This window comes from Kogia breviceps, chromosome X (assembly GCF_026419965.1).
Source record: "Kogia breviceps isolate mKogBre1 chromosome X, mKogBre1 haplotype 1, whole genome shotgun sequence".
NCBI lineage: Eukaryota > Metazoa > Chordata > Mammalia > Artiodactyla > Physeteridae > Kogia > Kogia breviceps.
Window position 1 is genome coordinate 92460381 of NC_081330.1, and position 18300 is coordinate 92478680.

Here is an 18300-nt window from a genome sequence, read left to right on the forward strand (position 1 = left end):
CTAATAGCTCCTCAACTATAACGCATAAAATCCCTCTGACATCCAGACCTCAAAACCGGCCACTAAACTGCATTCCAGACTGTACCCACCAGCCTTCAACTATATCCCCAAACCACACTATTGATCTTCAAACTTCCTCACTAAACTACCCAACCAGGTCCTCACCTTCACCCCCAAACCTTCCAACTTACCCTACTTTACCCTCAAACTGCCCTCTAACTCCCAAGAATATCCCCAAAGTGCCCTTTCAGTGATACCCAACTCTAATCCCAAACTACTCTCCAACAATTACAAACCTCGCCCCCCAAATTTCCCTTCCCAGAGCTCCCAACTCTGCCTCTAAATACCCCTTAACTGCCTTCCATTCGTCCCACAGCTACAGCCCCAAACTATGCCTCCAAACCACTCTTCAATGACAGCTATAGCTGTCTTAAATTACAGTCGGCCTCCATATCCACTGGTCCCACATCCAGAGATAGGGAGGGCTAACTGTACTATGCTATTTTATATAAGGGACTTGCACATCCTTGAATTTTGGTATTCACATATGGGGGTGTCCTGGAACCAATGTCCCCATGGATTCCAAGGGACATGCAACTACACCCACAAAACGTCTTCCAATTTTCTCCAACCGTATCACCCAAACCACCCTTCAAGAACCACACCTCTAAACCACCCTCTGGTGACTCCCCCAACCCCACCTCAGTCTTCCCTTTGATGGCTCCAACTGTACCCAAACACTTTCAAATGCCCCAATTATACCCTCAAACTGCCCTCAGTCACCTCCAAGTATACCCCTAAGTCCCTCCAACAACCCCAAATCTACCCCTAAGCCATCTGTATTAGCTTCCTGTGGCTGCTGTGATGAATTACCACAAATTTGGTGGTTTACAACATAAGAAAAATTTTAAAACAACGTAAGAAATTTATTCTCTCAGTTCTGGGGGCCAAAAGGCCAAAATCAAGGTGTCAGCCGGGTCATGCTCCCTTCAGAGGCTCTAGGGGAGAATCTGCTTGTTGCCTCTTCCTCTTTTGGTGGCTATCAGCATTCTTTGGCTTGTGGCCACATCACTACAATCTCTGCTTGATTGTCACATTGCCTTCTTTTCTGTCAAATCTGCCTCTGCCTCCCTCTTATGAGACACTATGGTTATGATTAAAGTTACCTGGAAAATCCAAGATAATCTCCCTATCTCAAAATTCTTACCTTAATCACATCTACAAACTGCAAAGTCCCTTTTCTTTTTCTTTTCTTCTCTTTCTTCCATCTAAGTTACATTCAAAGGTTCCAGGAATCAGGATGTGCATATCTTTGGTGGTGGCATCATTCAGTCTACAACAGTACACCATTTGGCCTCCAAAGATACACATCCACTCTATGTGAAAAACACATGTACCTTATCCCAATACTCCCAAAATTTCAACCCATTACAGCATCAACTCAAGTTCAAAATCTGACTTTAATATCATCAGCTCAGAAGTTTCAAATCTCATCATCTAAATAATCTAAATTAGGTATGAGTGAGCCTCTGGGTATGATCCAACGTGAGGCAAAATTCCTCTCCATCTCTGGATTTGTGGAACTAGAAAACAAGTTATCTGTTCCCAAAACACAGTGGTGGGGCAGGCATAGGATGAGAGTTATAGACATTCCTATTCCAAAAGGGAGAAAACGGAAGGAAAAAAAGGTGTCACTGGTCCCAGGAAATGGTGAAATCCAGCAAGGCAAGTTTCATTCAGTTTCAAGGCCTGGGAATAATAAATCCTCTGTGGCTTGATGCTCTACCTCTGGGCTCAAGGCTGTGTCCTCAGAGTCATTCTTTCTTTCCCTTGAAGGGTAGCACATGTATGCTGCTAAGTAGTTTTAGCCTGTATCCTTGCAGTAAAATTTTGGGAGTCCAAAATCCTTCCTTCATTTCATTCTGTCTCTGTTTTTTTTTTTTTTTTTTCTCAAGCCAATCAGGCAGTGTTTCCATCAGTATAACATTCTGAAAAATCTTTTGGATCTCCCATGGAAGGCACAAGGATTCACATCATTAGACAAGAGGGTCCTCCTCAAATTTTTCATGGATAATCCCATCTCTATTCCTGACTTCTACTGAGATGGTTGAGAGGATCCATGAGTCACACACAAAATCTCTTTAGTACTAGCAAAAGGCTGTCCAGCCACACCCTTGGCTTTCTCTCCAGAGCATACTTTCCTGATAATGAATCTCCTAAATTTTATGTCTTTTACAATCTGGACAGCCTGAGAATTTTCCAAATCATCAAATCCTGGATCCATTTTGCTTAACAGTTCTTCCCTCAATTTATCTCTTTCCTTTCACATTTTACTATAAGCAGCAAGAAGAAACCAGGCAGTACCTCAACATTTTCGTTGGAAATCTCCTCAGCTAAATATGCAAGTCCATCACTTACATGCTCTTCTTTCCACACAACTGTAGGACACAATTCAGCTAAGTTTGCTGCCTTATATAATAAGGATTTTCTTTTCTCCAGTTTCCAATAACATGTTCCTCATTTCCTTGAGCCCTGTTAACAGCAGCACCTGTAACATTAGTATTTCTACCAATATTCTGTTTATGATGATATACGTATTCTCTGAGACAATGTATGCTTTCTCTACTGTGCTCCTCATTTCCTTCTGAGCCTTCACCAGCAGTGCTTTTAACATTCATATTTCTAGCAGTCTATTCAAGGCAATCTAGGCTTTTTCTATCATGTGCCTCAAAATTCTTCCAGCCTCTACCCACTATCCAATTCCAAAGCCACTTCAATTTTTTTAGGTATTCGTTGCAACACGTTATGGAATTAATTGTGTTCAACACCCCCAATTCATTTGTTGAAGCCCTAACCCCCCAATATGATTGTATTTGGAAATAGGGCTTTTAAGCAGATGATTAAGGTTAAATGGAGTCATAAGGGTGGGGCCCTTATCCAATAGGAATGGTGTCATTATGAGAAGAGGAAGACACCAGGAGTGCCCATGCACAAAGGAAAGACCACGTGAGGACACAGCAAATATCAGTCATCTGCAAGTCAGGAAGACTGCTCTCATCAGAAATCAACCCAGATGGCACCTTGATCTTGGACTTCTAGCCTCCAGAACTGTGAGAAAATAAATTTCTGTTGTTTAATACCACAGTCTGTGGTATTCTGTTATGACAGCCCAAGCAGACTAAGACACAGCAGCATCACATATCCAGGTACCAAAATCTATATTAGTTTCCTGTGGCTGCTGTAACTAATTGCCACAAATTTGGTGGATTAAAGGTATAAGAAATCTATGGGACTTCCCTGGCGGTCCAGTGGTTAAGACTCCACACTTTCAATGCAGGGGGAGTACATTTCGATCCCTGGCCGGGGAACTAAGATCCCACATGCTGCGTGGCACCGCCAAAAATTTAAAGAAATAATAAGAAATCTACTCTTTCATGGTTCTGGGGGCCAGAAGTCCAAAATCAATTCCACTTGGCAAAATCAAGGAGTCAGCAGGGCCATACTCTCCCTGGAGGCTCTAGGGGAGAATCTGTTGTCTCTTCCAGCTTCTGGTGGCTGCTGGCTTTCCTTGGCTTGTGGCCATATCACTACAATCTCTGCTTCTGTGGTCACAATGCCTTCTCCTTTATGGTTTGTCAAATCTGTCTCTCTTCTTTCTTCTTATAAGGGCTTACAATTAGGGGTTACAATTAGGTTCCATTCAGATAATCCAGGATAATCTCTCTATCTGAAAATCCTTAATTTAATCACATCTGCAAACCCATTTTTTTGACGTATAAGGTAACATTTACAGGTTCCAGGGATTAGGACATGGATATCTTTTAGGGGGGCCATTAGGCTACCACACTATCCTATGACAGTTAACAGTTCTATTAACAACTCCTTAAACTACAAAAGACCACACACTAACCTTCCATAGTCCCTCCAACTGCATCTCAAACCATCTTCCAACCCCCCAAGAGTATTCCCAATTTACCCTCCAACAGCTGCCACCTGCACTCTTAAATTGTCCTCTAGCAGCCTCATTCCTCCTGAAGACGTGGTCCTTTAGTTGTATGCCAACTGTTCTGTAATAGACCCCAACCTCACCCCAAACCACCCTCAATCACCCCTCACATCTCTCTATAAACATCCCCAATTTCACCATCCAACTGCCCTCTCTTCTCCCTACATATCTCCCATTCACCCGGCCCCTCAGCTGCGTTGCAATGAAACCCCAGCTTCCAGAGGGAGAGAGAGACAGAGACAGAGAGCATGCAGCAATGAAGAACCAATGCAGCCAAAAATAAATGCATAAAATAAATAAATAAATGGAAAAAAAAGATGGCAGCCTCATTCAAACTAAGAAAAATACAAAAAAATTTTTTTTTTTTTAAAGTGTGCTTGGGTTCCAATCCCAGGTTTTATAAACTGGTGTGACCTAGGGCAAGTGACTTAACTTTGCTGTACCTTGGTTTCCTAATCTGTAGGTTGGGAAAATAAATGGAACCCTCCTCAGAGGTCTGTTGTGAGGATTAAAATGAATGAATACAGATAAAGTGCCAAGGAAGACTGATAAATGTTGCTTATTTTTACTTTTCTTTATAGCTTTTGCTTTTTGTATCCTGTTTAAGAAGGCCTTCTTTTTTGCCAAAGATTTAAACATAGTCTCCAAACATATTTTGTTCTGATATTTTTTATAGTTTCTTTTTTAATGGTTAGGTCTTTAGCCAATCTGGAATTAATTTTTCTGAATTGAGTAAATTAGGAATCTAATCCATCCCCCCCCAAAACAGTCATTTCTCCCCAAACTATTTTAGTAAATAGTCCATCTCTCTCCCAGTGACTTGAAATATCACTTTTGTCATTTATGAATCCCCACAATACCTAGGTCTATTTTTGGATTTTGTTTCTGTACCATTGATCTAGTTTTCTATTCCTACTCCCATATCACGATGCTTCTTTTTATGGTTGTATTTCCCTGTGCTTATTTTATTATATTTTATTATTTTTGGCTGCACAGCACGCGGGATCTTAGTTCCCCGACCAGGGATCCACCCGCTCCCCCTGCAGTGGAAGCGCGGAGTCCTAACCACTGGACCTCCAGGGAAGTCCCACAGTGTTTTAATAACTAGAGCTTTGTCAGACATTTTGAATCTGGTAAGATGACGCTCTCCTCTTTCTTTTTCTTTTATAAAATTAGATATTCTTGTGTATTTCAGGCACCGTAGGAATTTTAACATCAGGTCTACAAGTTCCATTTTGCAATTTTTATTGGTAATGTATTGATTTTTTTAAAGATTAATTTGGGGAAGAATTGTCTTTATTATGTGGGTAATGTTTGTGTGTGAGCGTATGGGGATGTGCATGTTTACCAAGCCAACTTGGGAAATAAGGGTGCCAATACAGGAAGGCGCAAGGCAAATGGGCGCTCAGCGAAGTTCCCAGTGGTCCAACTGACGGGCATGGTCTCGGGTTGTTGGGAGGGATAAAGGGAAGGTTGTAGATCTGGGTATTTTGTGAGCTGACTGTGCATCTGAAGGTATGGGTGGCACCCTCTGCTGTGTGCAAGCCGGCTTGCATGTATCTAGCACACAGAGGAGCTCAATAAATGTTTGTTAAATCAGTGCACAAATGAGTGAATCAATTTTTGGAGAGATTATTGTATGCCAAACAACCTGCTAGCACTATTCAAAAATTACCTCCAATCCTCATAACAACCCTGTCAAACAGGTATTATGACCCCCATTTGACAGGCCGGTAAAGCTGAGGCTCAGAGAGGGGAAGTCCCTTGCCCATATTCAAACTTTGGTCTTTATAATTCCAGAAGTCAACCACAGAAGGGGCCAGATCTAATTTCCATCCTTCCACTCATTCATCCGTCAGGGATTCACTAAGCACCTACAGTGCAGCGCAACGACCTAGTACAACAACCGCTCTAAATGACATAGAGTAGGCGGACCGCTTCCAGGAAGACCAGCTGGGCGGCTGGACTGTAGGTACCGAAAGGGTGGGGTTTCTGGTGATCACCTTCCGGGAATGTAGCTGCCTAGGCCTCAAGGCTATGGCTTTAGCTGAGAAGGCACCGCTAGATCAAGGTTGGAGCGCGGTTTAGGGAGTGGATACTATGAATATTGGCCTATAGAGGGCGCGTTTCCGCAGCTAGAAGCGTGTCCTGGAGACCCTCCACGCGCAGACTGGCCATCAGTACGCAAGCGCAGAGGACCCAAGGAGCGGCTTAATATCTTGCGGAGGGATAATTTGAGAAGAGGAGGCGTGGTTCAATCTAATTTCCTCTCATTGATTTGCCTCTGTCTCTGAGGGCGTGGCCTCAGTGCCCCCTTCTCGGAATAAGGGCCTGCGGAATCTAGTTCTCTCTCGGCTTCGGAGGCGTAGCTTAGGGCGGGCCCTTGAGCCACCCCTCAACAATTGGCCGCCTCACCCAGAGGGCGTGGCCCAGCAAGCTGTCTATCCTCAGTGCGGTCACTTCCTGTGGAGTTTCCCCAGCCCAGGGAGGAGGGGGAAGAGGACGAGGGGGAGGAGGGCGGTCGTCCGGGGTTAGGTTGGGGGGGGTGTTGGTCCGTTCTGGGCGGGGGATGACTCACAGCCCATCCCATCTCCCCGAGGCCGCCCGCCCGCGCAGAGATCGCTCCATGGTTTAGCGGAGGAGGCGGTGGCGAGCGGGGGAGGGGGACTCTTATTTTGTTAGGGGGACCGGGCCGAGGCCCGACCGGCCTGGCAGGGCTCGCCCGGGGCCGGGCGTCATGTCTCATGCGGCCGAGCCAGCTCGGGACGGCGTAGAGGCCAGCGCGGAGGGCCCTCGAGCCGTGTTCGTGCTGTTGGAGGAGCGCAGGCCGGCCGACTCGGCCCAGCTGCTCAGGTGCGGGACCGCCTGGGACCGGTAGTGCTAACTGGGGTTCCCGGGGGCCTGATCTGGGGGCAGCGGGGGCCCAGGACTGTGATTGGAGGCCCTCGGCCTAGTCTTGGAGGACGTCTGGGCGCCCGACTTGGGGGGGCACCTAAGGAATCTGGCGGTGGCTTGCTTGGACTGAGGCTTAAAGGAGTCGTGGAAGTGCAGTAAGGGAGGCCTAGTTCAGATTTGGGGGGGCCCTTGACTGGGTCTCAAGGGGCTGATTCTGTTGTGTCCAAAAACTAGTCCAGGGTAGCTGAACTTCAGGGACTGAGACTGACTAGAGGCTGAATTTGGGGTCTTTGAGTCAGATATGAGGGGAATGAATTTGATGGGGCACTCTGTAGGTGAGACACTGATTTTTAAGGGACTTTTTCCCTCAGAGAAGGCGTCCTGGGAGATAGAGGTGCTGTCTTGGGAGCTTGGTGACTCCCAGTGGCTGGTTGCTGGAGGCTGTGTTTGGGGATAAAATGACTCTGGAGGGATTTGGGGGTATCTCGGATATACTGCGTGGGACCAGCCTTGTGAGTGTGTGTGAGTGAACAAGAAAAGCAACATTCATCAAGACTTGATCAGAAGAATCCCTTCACCTGCCCACCCATCCAGCTGGGTAGTGGAAAAGCCCTCTTCCCACACCCCATAGGGGCTTGAATGAGAAACAGTCAGACAGACAGGCAATGGAGATGGTGCTACCTCTTAGCCCAGAAAAGGCCTCAGACCTTATTGGGGAACCCAGAGGAGGGTCTTGTTCCTGCTGCCACCTGCCCTAGCCTCTCAGCCAGCTCTTTTCACCCCCCTACACACACACAGACACAGAGGTTTGTATTTTTTTTTAATCTCACCTTCCCAGTCTGTCTCTCAGGCCCTGGAGGCAATCTTGAATCTGACCCTAGAGCTGGAATGAGCACCAATTGCACCATCCCTGCCTGGGTGGGTCCTCTCTGACCTCTTAGCCTCACTTCCATCAGCGGGCCTGGAAGCCCCAGCCCTCTGTCCATACCTTGCCCATTCCAGTGCCCACCTCTTCCAACTTCTGTGCAATGGAAGTGTGAGCATGGGAGGGGGCTTTGCCTACTTTCTGCCTGGGATTGTGCTGAGCTCAGCGGCTCCCCAGCTTCCTCTTCCCGACTTCCTGGGGTGGTTTTAGGGCCCTGTCTGTGAGTGAGGAAAGGGAGGAAGACAGATTCTTGGGGAGGGGCAAGTCAACGACAATCTCAGGATTCTAAATCTTTGACTAAATTCAAGGATGCATATCTATCTGCCTGCATGTTAATGTCCCCTACACACTAGGGTCTTGCAGCCAGCATGGAGGGTTGAGCAGGAGCCTTTCAATATATGAAGTTACCATCTCCTGATGCCTTTATAGCAACCTAGATCATCACAGTAGTGGCGATAGTTGAAAGGGACGGTGTACATGACTTCTTAGTTTGGGTGTCAGTGGGTGTTGGTATTGGAGGTGTGTTTGTGTTTTGATCTATTGAAAAAACTGGAAAGTGCTGGGCAAGCTCCTCTGACCAAGAAAAGAATGTTCCTATAAAGCAGATCATCCACCCAAATTCTCCCTCTTGTCAATCCAGATTGTTGGACTGAGGGGAACCTTTGTTATTTCCATCCTGTTTTTGGATACGTGTTTGCATCCCACAAACTCTGGCTGGGGCAGGGTTGGTGGCCGGGAGCTCTTTGGGGAAGTAGTGGATCCTTCAGTAAAGTGAATCAGCTACCCCAGTTCTCTTTGTGATGCATTCAGTTTGTGTTACAATGGACTGTTCTGCCAAGGGAAGCCCCTACCGTGCAGTATGCCTGTGGACCTATGTGGGCTCACATTCAGAAGCCAGGAAAACAATGGGGGGTGTGGGGGCTGGGAGAACTCTGAATGCAAAGTCAGGAATCCCACAAAGTGAATTGTCATTCCTCAATTCTTCATTTCTGTTATCCTGAAACCCAGGTTGTACACCCAGGTGATTGTTAGATGGAGGAGCTGGGGTCCAGGCTTATTGTTTTTAATCTTAAGGAACTATGGGTAACACGGAGCAAAAGAGAGTGGAGAGGGGAGAAGACATGGGAATTTATGGTGATGGTTTCAGCAAAGTGGCCGAATGTGAGGGCTACACTCTATTCTCCTCTCTCCTGGTGTATGCTTCTCTTCTCTTCTTTTCTCTTCTGTCTCTGTCTCTGTCTCTCTCAGGGGAATGACGTCTCCATTCAATCACTGACCATCACCCCTGCCTTCCCCCCACCCTCAGCCTGAACTCTTTGCTTCCGGAATCCGGGATTGTTGCTGACATCGAATTAGAAAACGTCCTTGATCCTGACAGCTTCTACGAGCTCAAAAGCCAACCCCTATCGCTACGCTCAAGGTATGTCTCCTCTCTCTGACTCCCCTCCCGATTCCTCAGGCCCCTCCATCCCCTCTTGATGGGCAGAGGCCCTCAGTGCCAGCCCAACCCATTCTCTCACCAGCCTGAATTTTTCAGATAGTAAAATTAAGAGCCAGAAAGAGCCTGTGGAAAGCAGGAGGCCAAGCTAGGATTCTAGTATCTCAGACAAAATCTCCCCTGCTTCCTCCCCCACCCTGCACATCCATTCATAGATAAAAATTGCAGCGTGCCTGGAGTTCCCAGACACAGGGCGTGGCCTGCTCAAGCCCAGCCCCCAAGTAGGCGGAGCTGTTCCCATAACCCCTGGTCACCCTCCCCCCAACTCAACAAATTCACCCACTCCCAGCCCTTGAAGAGCCCCTGCTGGTCCCTTCTTTTCCCCAAGCTTGAAAGTCTAAATGTGCTGAGTCATGGGCCTGGGCTCTAAGAGAGGGGAGGGGACCTGGAAGAGGGGCAGGAAGAGAGGATTGTGAAATCTCTGAGATTTTCAAGACTGACTAGCTCCTGGGACCAGAGGCCCAGGCAGGGGAGGAAGAAGGGCCTGCGGTTGCCCATATAGCCTGATGCCCACCCCCAGGAGCTCAGGGAGCATCTCCAGCCCCCAACTGAGCTTAATGAGCCCTCTGTGTCCGTATCTACTCCCACAACCTCAATTCTGTTTCCTTCTGCTCTCCTTTAAATAGCTCGCAGAGCTGAACAATGGTATCTCCGCTTGATATGTGAATAGGCCCAAATCCAGGCTTCACCATAAGCACTGAGGGCTAAAGTTCCCCCACCAGACTGTGACCCCTGAGGGCTGTGACCAGGTCTGGTTCCTTTATCTCCCCTCCACATTGTGGCTTCTGAAGGCAGAGAACAGGCCAGGTTCCTATGTCTGCTCCATCACACTATGACTCCTTAGGCTTGGGCCGAGACTTTTAGCTTACCTGTGGCCCCGTATTTCCCATTCCACAGCCTCCCAATATCACTGCAGGCCACACCAGCCACCCCAGCTACACTCTCTGCATCATCTTCTGCAGGGGGCTCCAGGACCCCTGCCATGTCGTCATCTTCTTCATCGCGGGTCTTGCTGCGGCAGCAGCTAATGCGGGCCCAGGCCCAGGAGCAGGAGAGGCGTGAGCGTCGGGAACAGGCTGCAGCCTCTCCCTTCCCTAGTCCTGCACCTGCCTCTCCTGCCATCTCTGTGGTTGGCGTCTCTGCTGGGGGTCACACATTGGGTCGTCCTCCCCCTGCTCAGGTGCCCAGGGAGGTGCTCAAGGTAAGGTAACATCCAGAGGCCCTGGGAGGGGCTCCTGGTGACTGAGGATTGGTCCTGGTGGCTTTGGGACGAGGCCCTAGGGGCTCTAAGGAAGGTCTCAGGTACTGATAAAAGGGGGCTCTGCTAGTATCCCATTGTGTTTAGGGTTTCCAAGGCGTTCTTGTGGAGTTGTGAAGGGTTCTTGGGGGCCATAGGATGTCTTGGTGGATCATGGAGGCTCATGAGTGCCCTGAGTGGGCCCTGGAGTCTGTGAAGTGGCTTTGTAGGAAGCACTTCACATATGGTTATGCATTAGGAATTCTTTGGCCATTGGAATGTCTTGGGAAGCCATGTAGAGTTCCCACATCTGTTAGGTGGGGTCACAGGATTTGCAGGGGGCCTCTTGGGGACTGTGACAGGGTGCTCCAGAAACTGTGAAGGATTCTGCCACCCATGGGTAGATCTTGAGGGCTGTGAAGGATCTCTGAGAAAGGGAGTTTGGGTCCTAGGGGAGACTTTAATTAGTATTTGGGGGCGGGAGAGGGTTCTCAGATTCTGGGCCTGGTTTGCCATCCTGAGCCTCGGAACAGATGACTTCTGAGGGGCAAGCTGGGGCTCAGAGTCACCCCTCTGAGCCCTGTTCTACCTTGTTCCCTCCCATCCTGTCTCCCCCGCATTCCACAGGTGCAGACCCATCTGGAGAACCCGACTCGCTACCACCTGCAGCAGGCGCGCCGGCAGCAGGTGAAGCAGTACCTGTCCACCACACTTGGGCCCAAGCTGGCGTCCCAGGCCCTCACCCCACCACCGGGGGCTGCCAGTGCCCAGCCGCTCCCCGCCCCTGAGGCTGCCCACGGTACGGGCCCCACTGGCAGTGCTCCCAACAGCCCCATGGCGCTGCTCACCATCGGGTCTAGCTCAGAGAAGGAGGTGAGTGGCTGCAGACGACCCTCCCATGTTCCCCCTGCCCCAACTTCTTTTAAGGCTCTTCCATATCTCTTCTCCCAGATTGATGATGTCATTGATGAGATCATCAGCCTGGAGTCCAGTTACAACGATGAGATGCTCAGCTATCTGCCTGGAGGCACCACGGGGCTGCAGCTTCCCAGCACGGTGAGGCCCTGAGATGGGAGGTTGGTCTAAAAATTAGCACATCCCTCTATCACTGAGGGATATCTTATATACACCTGGGCTAGCTGTGTACATAAGAGACTGTCACCTTGGATTGTACTGAGATAGAGATAGAGGCTGTATGTTGAGAATGGGGCACACCAGTGCCCTGGGGCCATGTTGCACTGCATAGAGAGGTGAACCTTGTAGATTTTGATATCTACACGGTGGGGACTTCGTGGAGCTATTAGGGCATAGGAAGCACTCAAGCTTCACTGTGGGCGGGACCAAGAGGTGGGACTCATGTAGCAGTTTGTTTGTTTGTTTGTTTTGAGTGTAAGACAGATTTCTTTTCATTAAGTTTTCCTAAACTTGTCTCATGTTTACCGAATGTTTTTCTTTGTGTAAGAACGTAACCTGGAGCTTTAACAAACCAATTTGGACAATGCAACCTGGATAAATGCTTGTCTGCACACAAGTCATCGATTACCATTCTCTGGCCTGGCCTCCACGTAAATCCAATTGGTCTTAAAGCCTATCTAAACAGAGAACAAGCAGACCACATCATCTTATTTCTAGTTTAAACTTTAAACCTCAAATTCACCCCCATCCCAAGACCCACACCCTCCCCCACACACAAAAGAAAAGTTTTGGAAGAAATGGCCATTAAGAGCTGAGTCAGTTGCATAAGAATTGGCTTAATCCTGCAGCCAGCACTCCAAAGTAGCTCTTGGCTTCACAGCAGGCCAGCTGGAACTCTTGAAGCAGGACAGGTAGAGAATGGATAGAGGATGCTCTAAGAACAAGGCCAAGTCCTGGTGCTGTGAGGCTTCCACACATGCTTACACTCCAACATAAATACACTTCCACCTTCCTCCCCTAAGTGATGTTTCTCTGTAGCACTTTAGAGCATGTAACTCTAAATTTTTTAGTGCAGAGATAGACAGAAACTTATTCTAAACATGCAAGGTATAATCTTATTTCTAACAACCTAGGCCAAAATTAACAGAGAAGCATATAATATACGGATATACAGATTATTTTGTAGCGTTTTGAATGTACCAGGACATTCAGGTCATGAAGATATACCCAGACCATGAAGTGATTGGAACATGATATGCCAAATGTGTCCAGATTTGATGTGGTTGGACCTTGAAGTGACTAGAACATACCACATCTCTTACAGTGAACTGTGCCAAGAGGCTGGGTCCTTGTAAAGACTGGATAAAACTTTCTAGAGCAGGAGATGCACCAATGAATTTTAACATTCTGGTTCTGAACATTCCAAGAGTCTCATAACTCACTTTGGGACATACCAAGTGCCTATAGCTTTACTTCTTTCCAGCTTATCAAGAGGATGGAAGCACATGTAAAAATGGTACCAATTTATCAGAATTTTTCATTGATTTGGGCACAACTAGAGATTGGATGGATCCAGCAGACTAGTGGGGGTTTCAAGAGATGAAAACTCATCAAGAGGTGGGACTAATTACTTATGGATTAGTTCGTTGCCCTAGGGTATATCCAGGAGAGTGTGAAGGAGAAAAAAAAAACTAGGCTGACATAAAAACAGTGCTTGCTGAGTAGTTGGACAAGAAATCCTGAGAGATCAGAATGTGCAAGAGGGTGCCAGATCAGAACCTCGGAGCATGGCAGCCAGAGACTGTATGCAACGCAGTCACAGCAAAAGACTGGAGATTGGGCTGGAACTCTCCAAAAGGCCAGATTTTGGGTGGAATGTTGCCATGACAATTTCCCAAGGTCTGAGAAGACTGGGTTGGAGTGTTCCAAGAATGCTGAGTTGGAATGTAGCTCTAGGAGGGGCTGAAATGTTGCATTGGAGCTGACAAAGACCTGAGAAGGGTGGTTTTCTGGCACTTCTCAGAGCCAGTGCCAGGGTTTGGGAGAGGGGCTTCAGAAGTCACTGGGGGATTTGACGGGCTGTGGGGACACAATGAGCAGGCCAGGCAGGCTCCAGACCCCCAGCAAAGCAGGGTAGGTCCCCTTGACCCTGTCTTCCCTGTTGAGTGGCTGTGTGAAATTCCCTTGAAGGAGAAGGAAGGGTTCCCATGCTGAGCCAGCCAATCCTTGCATGAGGGGGCCCATCTTTGGGGTGTGTGGAGGGTCAGGAACCTGGTCGAAGAAGGGGCCGAGCCTGGGGTCTGTTTCCAACCATCATTTTTCCACTCTCCTTGCCTGCAGCTGCCTGTGTCAGGGAATCTGCTTGATGTGTACAGTACACAGGGCGTGGCCACGCCAGCCATCACTGTCAGCAACTCCTGTCCAGCTGAGCTGCCGAATATCAAACGGGAGATCTCTGGTAAGGGCCAGGGTCTTGGCCCCGTGCAATTATCATATACCCCAGGGCGAGCCCCATATCTACCAGGTCTGGGGGTCAGGCCTGATTCTAAGGGAAGAGGATTTAAACAGACAGAAATGGGGGCTGTTTGCCATCTTTGTCCATATGGCCCATGGTCCTGCTTTCACTCCACTCCCTCTCCTCTTGGGTTTAACAGGTGGCCTGTCACCATGGCTTCTTTAAAAATTGTAAAAATGGTGGCACTGCCCTTGCCTGTGCCCACCAAAGCCTACCCCAGTGGCTGCACATGCTGCCCACCGTCGTCTGTCATCTTTCCCAGACCCAGAGGCCCTGACCGCCTCCCGCACTCTCTTCCAGAGACAGAGGCCAAGGCCCTTTTGAAGGAACGGCAGAAGAAAGACAATCACAACCTGAGTGAGTGAGAGCGCACACTTCCACCCACGTGCCGTGCAGCCCTGCCTCACTCTGCGCCCAGCCTTCCTTGGGGGCCTCTCCCTGCAGCAGCAGCCTCCCAATTCCCCAGTTTCTCCTCTTCGCTTCTCAGCCTATTGACAACTCTTTCCCACTTTCTTTCTCTCCCCTGCCTTCAAAGTTGAACGTCGCAGGCGATTCAACATTAACGACAGGATCAAGGAGTTGGGCACCCTCATCCCCAAGTCCAGTGACCCGTGAGTCTGGGCCAGGAGCCCCAGGCTGGTGGAAGGTGGGATGGGGGCCCCACTCCCTGAAACGCATTCCCGGGTGGGCCCGCCCTAAGTGGGAACCACCCGGGCAGTCCTGCTCCTTTGCCCCTTTCTCACCCAGCTTTCCTCACCCTGAGCAGGGTGGCAGCCCCTCACCATGTTCCCATCTAAAATTTTAGGTGCATGACATTATGGTCCACATCGTCTGCCCCCCTGTACGACATAGACAGTTTTCCGCTTATTTAGTACCTCCTTCATTTACTCAAAAAAATGTATTGAGCTGCTTCTGCTTTGTGCCAGGTACCATGCTAGGCCCTGAGGATACCAGAGGGAACAAAATGCACAAAAATCCCTGACCTCATGGAACTGATGTTTTAGTGGGGGCAGACAGACAGCAAAGAAGATAAATATGTAAACTCCGGTGGTTATGATGAGTGTTGTGGAGGGGAATCAAGAACGGAGGGAAGATGGGATATCGGGGAGGGTCACAGTTTTGGGTGAGGAGGGTGGGGGCAGGGCAGGCCTCAACTGATGAGGAAATACTTGAATAAAGAGCCTAAAGAGGTGAGGCAGGAGCCATCTGGATGTCTGAGAGAAGAGTGTTCAATGTGGAGGGCAGAGCTGGGCTGGAGGCCCTGAGGTGGGAGTGATTTTCCATGTTCTAGGAGCACTGAGAAGCCAGTGTGGCTGCAGTGAGATGAATCAGAGGGGCATGGGTAAGGGGAGCAGTACGGCATCAGGTCAGAGAGGGCTTCCTGGGTTCGGGGTGTGATGGGGCATCATTGGAAGGTTCCAGGCAGGTGGTTTGCATCCGAGCATTCCATCCCCTTGATGTCCCTCTGCCTCAAGTTCTAGACATGTGGCGGGGTGCTCCATCTACCTGGTGCAGTCGCCCTCTTCAGCTCCTGAGAGACTCCATGTGCAGCATTCCCTTCTTTCCTCCCCCTCGGGCCCCACAGGGAGATGCGCTGGAACAAGGGCACCATCCTGAAAGCCTCTGTGGATTACATCCGCAAGTTGCAGAAGGAGCAACAGCGCTCCAAAGACCTGGAGAGCCGGCAGCGATCCCTGGAGCAAGCCAACCGCAGCCTGCAGCTCCGAATTCAGGTCTGGAAGGAGAAGGCGGTGGCAGGGGTGAGGGGGGCTTCCTGGAGGCAGAGGCAGAGGGAGAACAGGCTAGGATTTCTCCTCCTGGCATATTTGGGGGATCCCCGGGCTTCCTGACTCACATGATGATGATGATGATAAGCAGTAATCATAACATTTGCAAAAATAATAATGAATATTGGTTAACGGACACAGTGTTTTATCTTGTGCCATGCACTATGACAAGAGCCTTATCTCCATTTACTAAATTAATCGTCACAACAATCCTGTGAGACAGGGACCATTATTATACCCACTTTCTAGGTTGGGACTCTGAGGCTCAGAGACGGTAAGCAACTTGCCTGAAGTTACGCAACTAGTGAGTGGCAGAGGCTGAATTCGAACCCAGGCAGCCTTACCCTTTTAACTGTTATATCCTCTGCCTCTGAGGGACTCTGAACCCCATCTTATCCCACCCCCACCACCCACCCCCCTACGTTTTGCAGGAGCTAGAACTGCAGGCCCAGATCCATGGTCTGCCAGTGCCTCCCACCCCAGGGCTGCTCTCACTGGCCACAACTTCAGCCTCTGACAGTCTCAAGCCAGAGCAGCTGGATGTTGAAGAGGAGGGCAGGCCAGGCACAGCAACATTTCATGCAGCGGGGGGACCTGCCCAGAGTACTCCCCATCAGCAGCCCCCAGCGCCACCCTCAGATGCCCTTCTGGACCTGCACTTTCCCAGCGACCACCTGGGGGATCTGGGGGACCCCTTCCACCTGGGGCTGGAGGACATTCTGATGGAGGAGGAGGAGGGGGTGGTGGGGGGACTGTCAGGGGGCGCCCTGTCCCCACTGCGGGCTGCCTCCGATCCCCTGCTTTCTTCAGTATCCCCCGCAGTCTCCAAGGCCAGCAGTCGCCGCAGCAGCTTCAGCATGGAGGAGGAGTCCTGATCAGGCCTCACCCCTCCCCTGGGACTTCCCCACCCAGGAAAGGAGGACATGTCAGGGTGAGGCCCCGCCTTTTCCCCCACCTTTTCATGAGACTGCCCTGCCCAGGTGTACTGGGGGAAGAGGAGACTGATGAGGCCCCACCCCTATAACCCGGCAAGGAGGAGGAGTCAGATTAGACCCCACCCCTTCCCCCCCGCAGGACAGGCCAATGCAGGTATTTCAGACATGGAGAAGGTAGGGACATCAGGGCCTGTCTCTTGCAGAACGCAGCCTCACCCCTGCCCCGTGGGACCCGCCCTTGCCCAGGTGAGGAAAGGAGACAGGATGAGGTCAGCCCCTGGCCCCTAGGGACTGTCCTAGCCATGTTTCCTGGGATAAAGAGTGTCAGGATACTGCTCCATCCCCTCTCTTGGAACCAACAGTCTAGTCTATCCTGGCAAGGAAGAGGAGTCAAAATGGAGGTCCCACCCTGGGGGTTTAAGCCCTGCCCCTTCCCCGTGAACCCTGCCCTGTGCAGGCAAGGAACAGAAGTGAGGATGAGAGCCAACCCCTTTACCTGGGAACTCAGTCCTGGCCTTCCAGCAATGGAGGAGTCAGACCCCACCCTTTCCCTATAGGAACAGCCCTGGCACAGGTATTTCAGTCGTGGAGGAGTCAGTAAGATCAGGCAACTTTGTGGAGATCACAGCCCTCGTCTCTTAGCAACATCCCATCCAATCATTCCACACTGCAGGGAGGAGTGGTACTTGAGCTCCCCTGCCTTAACCTGGGACCATTGTGACTTAACCTAGGAGGGCTCTAAGCTGACCTGACCCTCGAAGAAGGGGACATATCTTGAAATCTTGTGGGTTGACATTCCAGACCTAGATCAGGAGTGAGTGAGAGACCCCCACACTTGGGCAGAGTTTTACCTCCTTCCTTGAAGGGTAAATTGGGGAGGTGATGGGGATAAGAGGGTACTGGGTCCATGTTCCCAGAACCAGCACCCCAGTACTCTTTTTCAACATGTAGAAGAACAAGATGAAGGAAGGGGCCTTTCCAGGGAGTTCCCCAGCCCAAGAACAAGTGGAAGCCTGTCTCACCAAGGCAGAGGCTTAGGGGGAGGATTGCAAAAACATAAATACCCCCTCTTTATCTGATTTTTTTTACTGACCCCCTACTCAGAAGCTAGGTCACCCCCAACCTCTGGCCTCTACCTAGTTCTCCATTTGGAGAAATCTTCCCCATTTCAGAGTTATCAAGAGACACTCCCTGCCCATCCCCATCCCTCCTACCCCATACACCCAAGGTTGTCAGCTTTGGATTGTTGGGGCCGAGCCCCGAGGAGGGTGTACTAAGGGGTCTGTAGGTTTGTGATTAAAATAATAAATGCTAGGCGTGTTTGATGCGCTTTTAACTTTGGCAGAGAGTCTCCTGTCCTTGCTTTTTGTCTGTGCAATGAGCATGGCTCATGAGTTTCTTGGAAGAAACAGATTTGAGTGGGATGGGTACAAGAATTTAGATAGAGGGGCTGAAGAAAACAATGTACAAACAAAAGCAGTCAGTCCTTAACTATCTGCTAGGCAGCCTCCTAACTGTTGCAAGCATTTTACCCAATTTATTATTCTAAGGAATATTCGTCAAGAAAGTACTGATGCTTACTCTTAT

At 49.6% G+C, this 18300-nt stretch overlaps 1 protein-coding gene across 6 annotated transcripts; it reads left to right on the forward strand.

The window, feature by feature from the left end:
- Window positions 1-6462: 6462 nt before the first annotated feature.
- TFE3 (transcription factor binding to IGHM enhancer 3) lies at window positions 6463-18057 on the forward strand. Of its 6 annotated transcripts, none has more exons than XM_059051423.2 (10): window positions 6463-6859; window positions 9133-9246; window positions 10222-10525; window positions 11189-11434; window positions 11513-11617; window positions 13817-13934; window positions 14292-14348; window positions 14527-14602; window positions 15577-15724; window positions 16210-18057. In XM_059051423.2, exons 1-10 carry the CDS (start codon window positions 6744-6746, stop codon window positions 16651-16653), a joined length of 1728 nt encoding a protein of 575 aa, XP_058907406.1. In that variant the 5' UTR covers window positions 6463-6743; the 3' UTR covers window positions 16654-18057. The 6 variants fall into 6 exon arrangements, with proteins under 6 accessions (XP_058907406.1, XP_066878990.1, XP_066878991.1 ...); XM_067022889.1 differs by having other exon boundaries at window positions 6474-6859; window positions 9075-9246; XM_067022890.1 differs by having other exon boundaries at window positions 6494-6859; window positions 10287-10525.
- The last annotated feature ends 243 nt before the right edge of the window (window positions 18058-18300 follow it).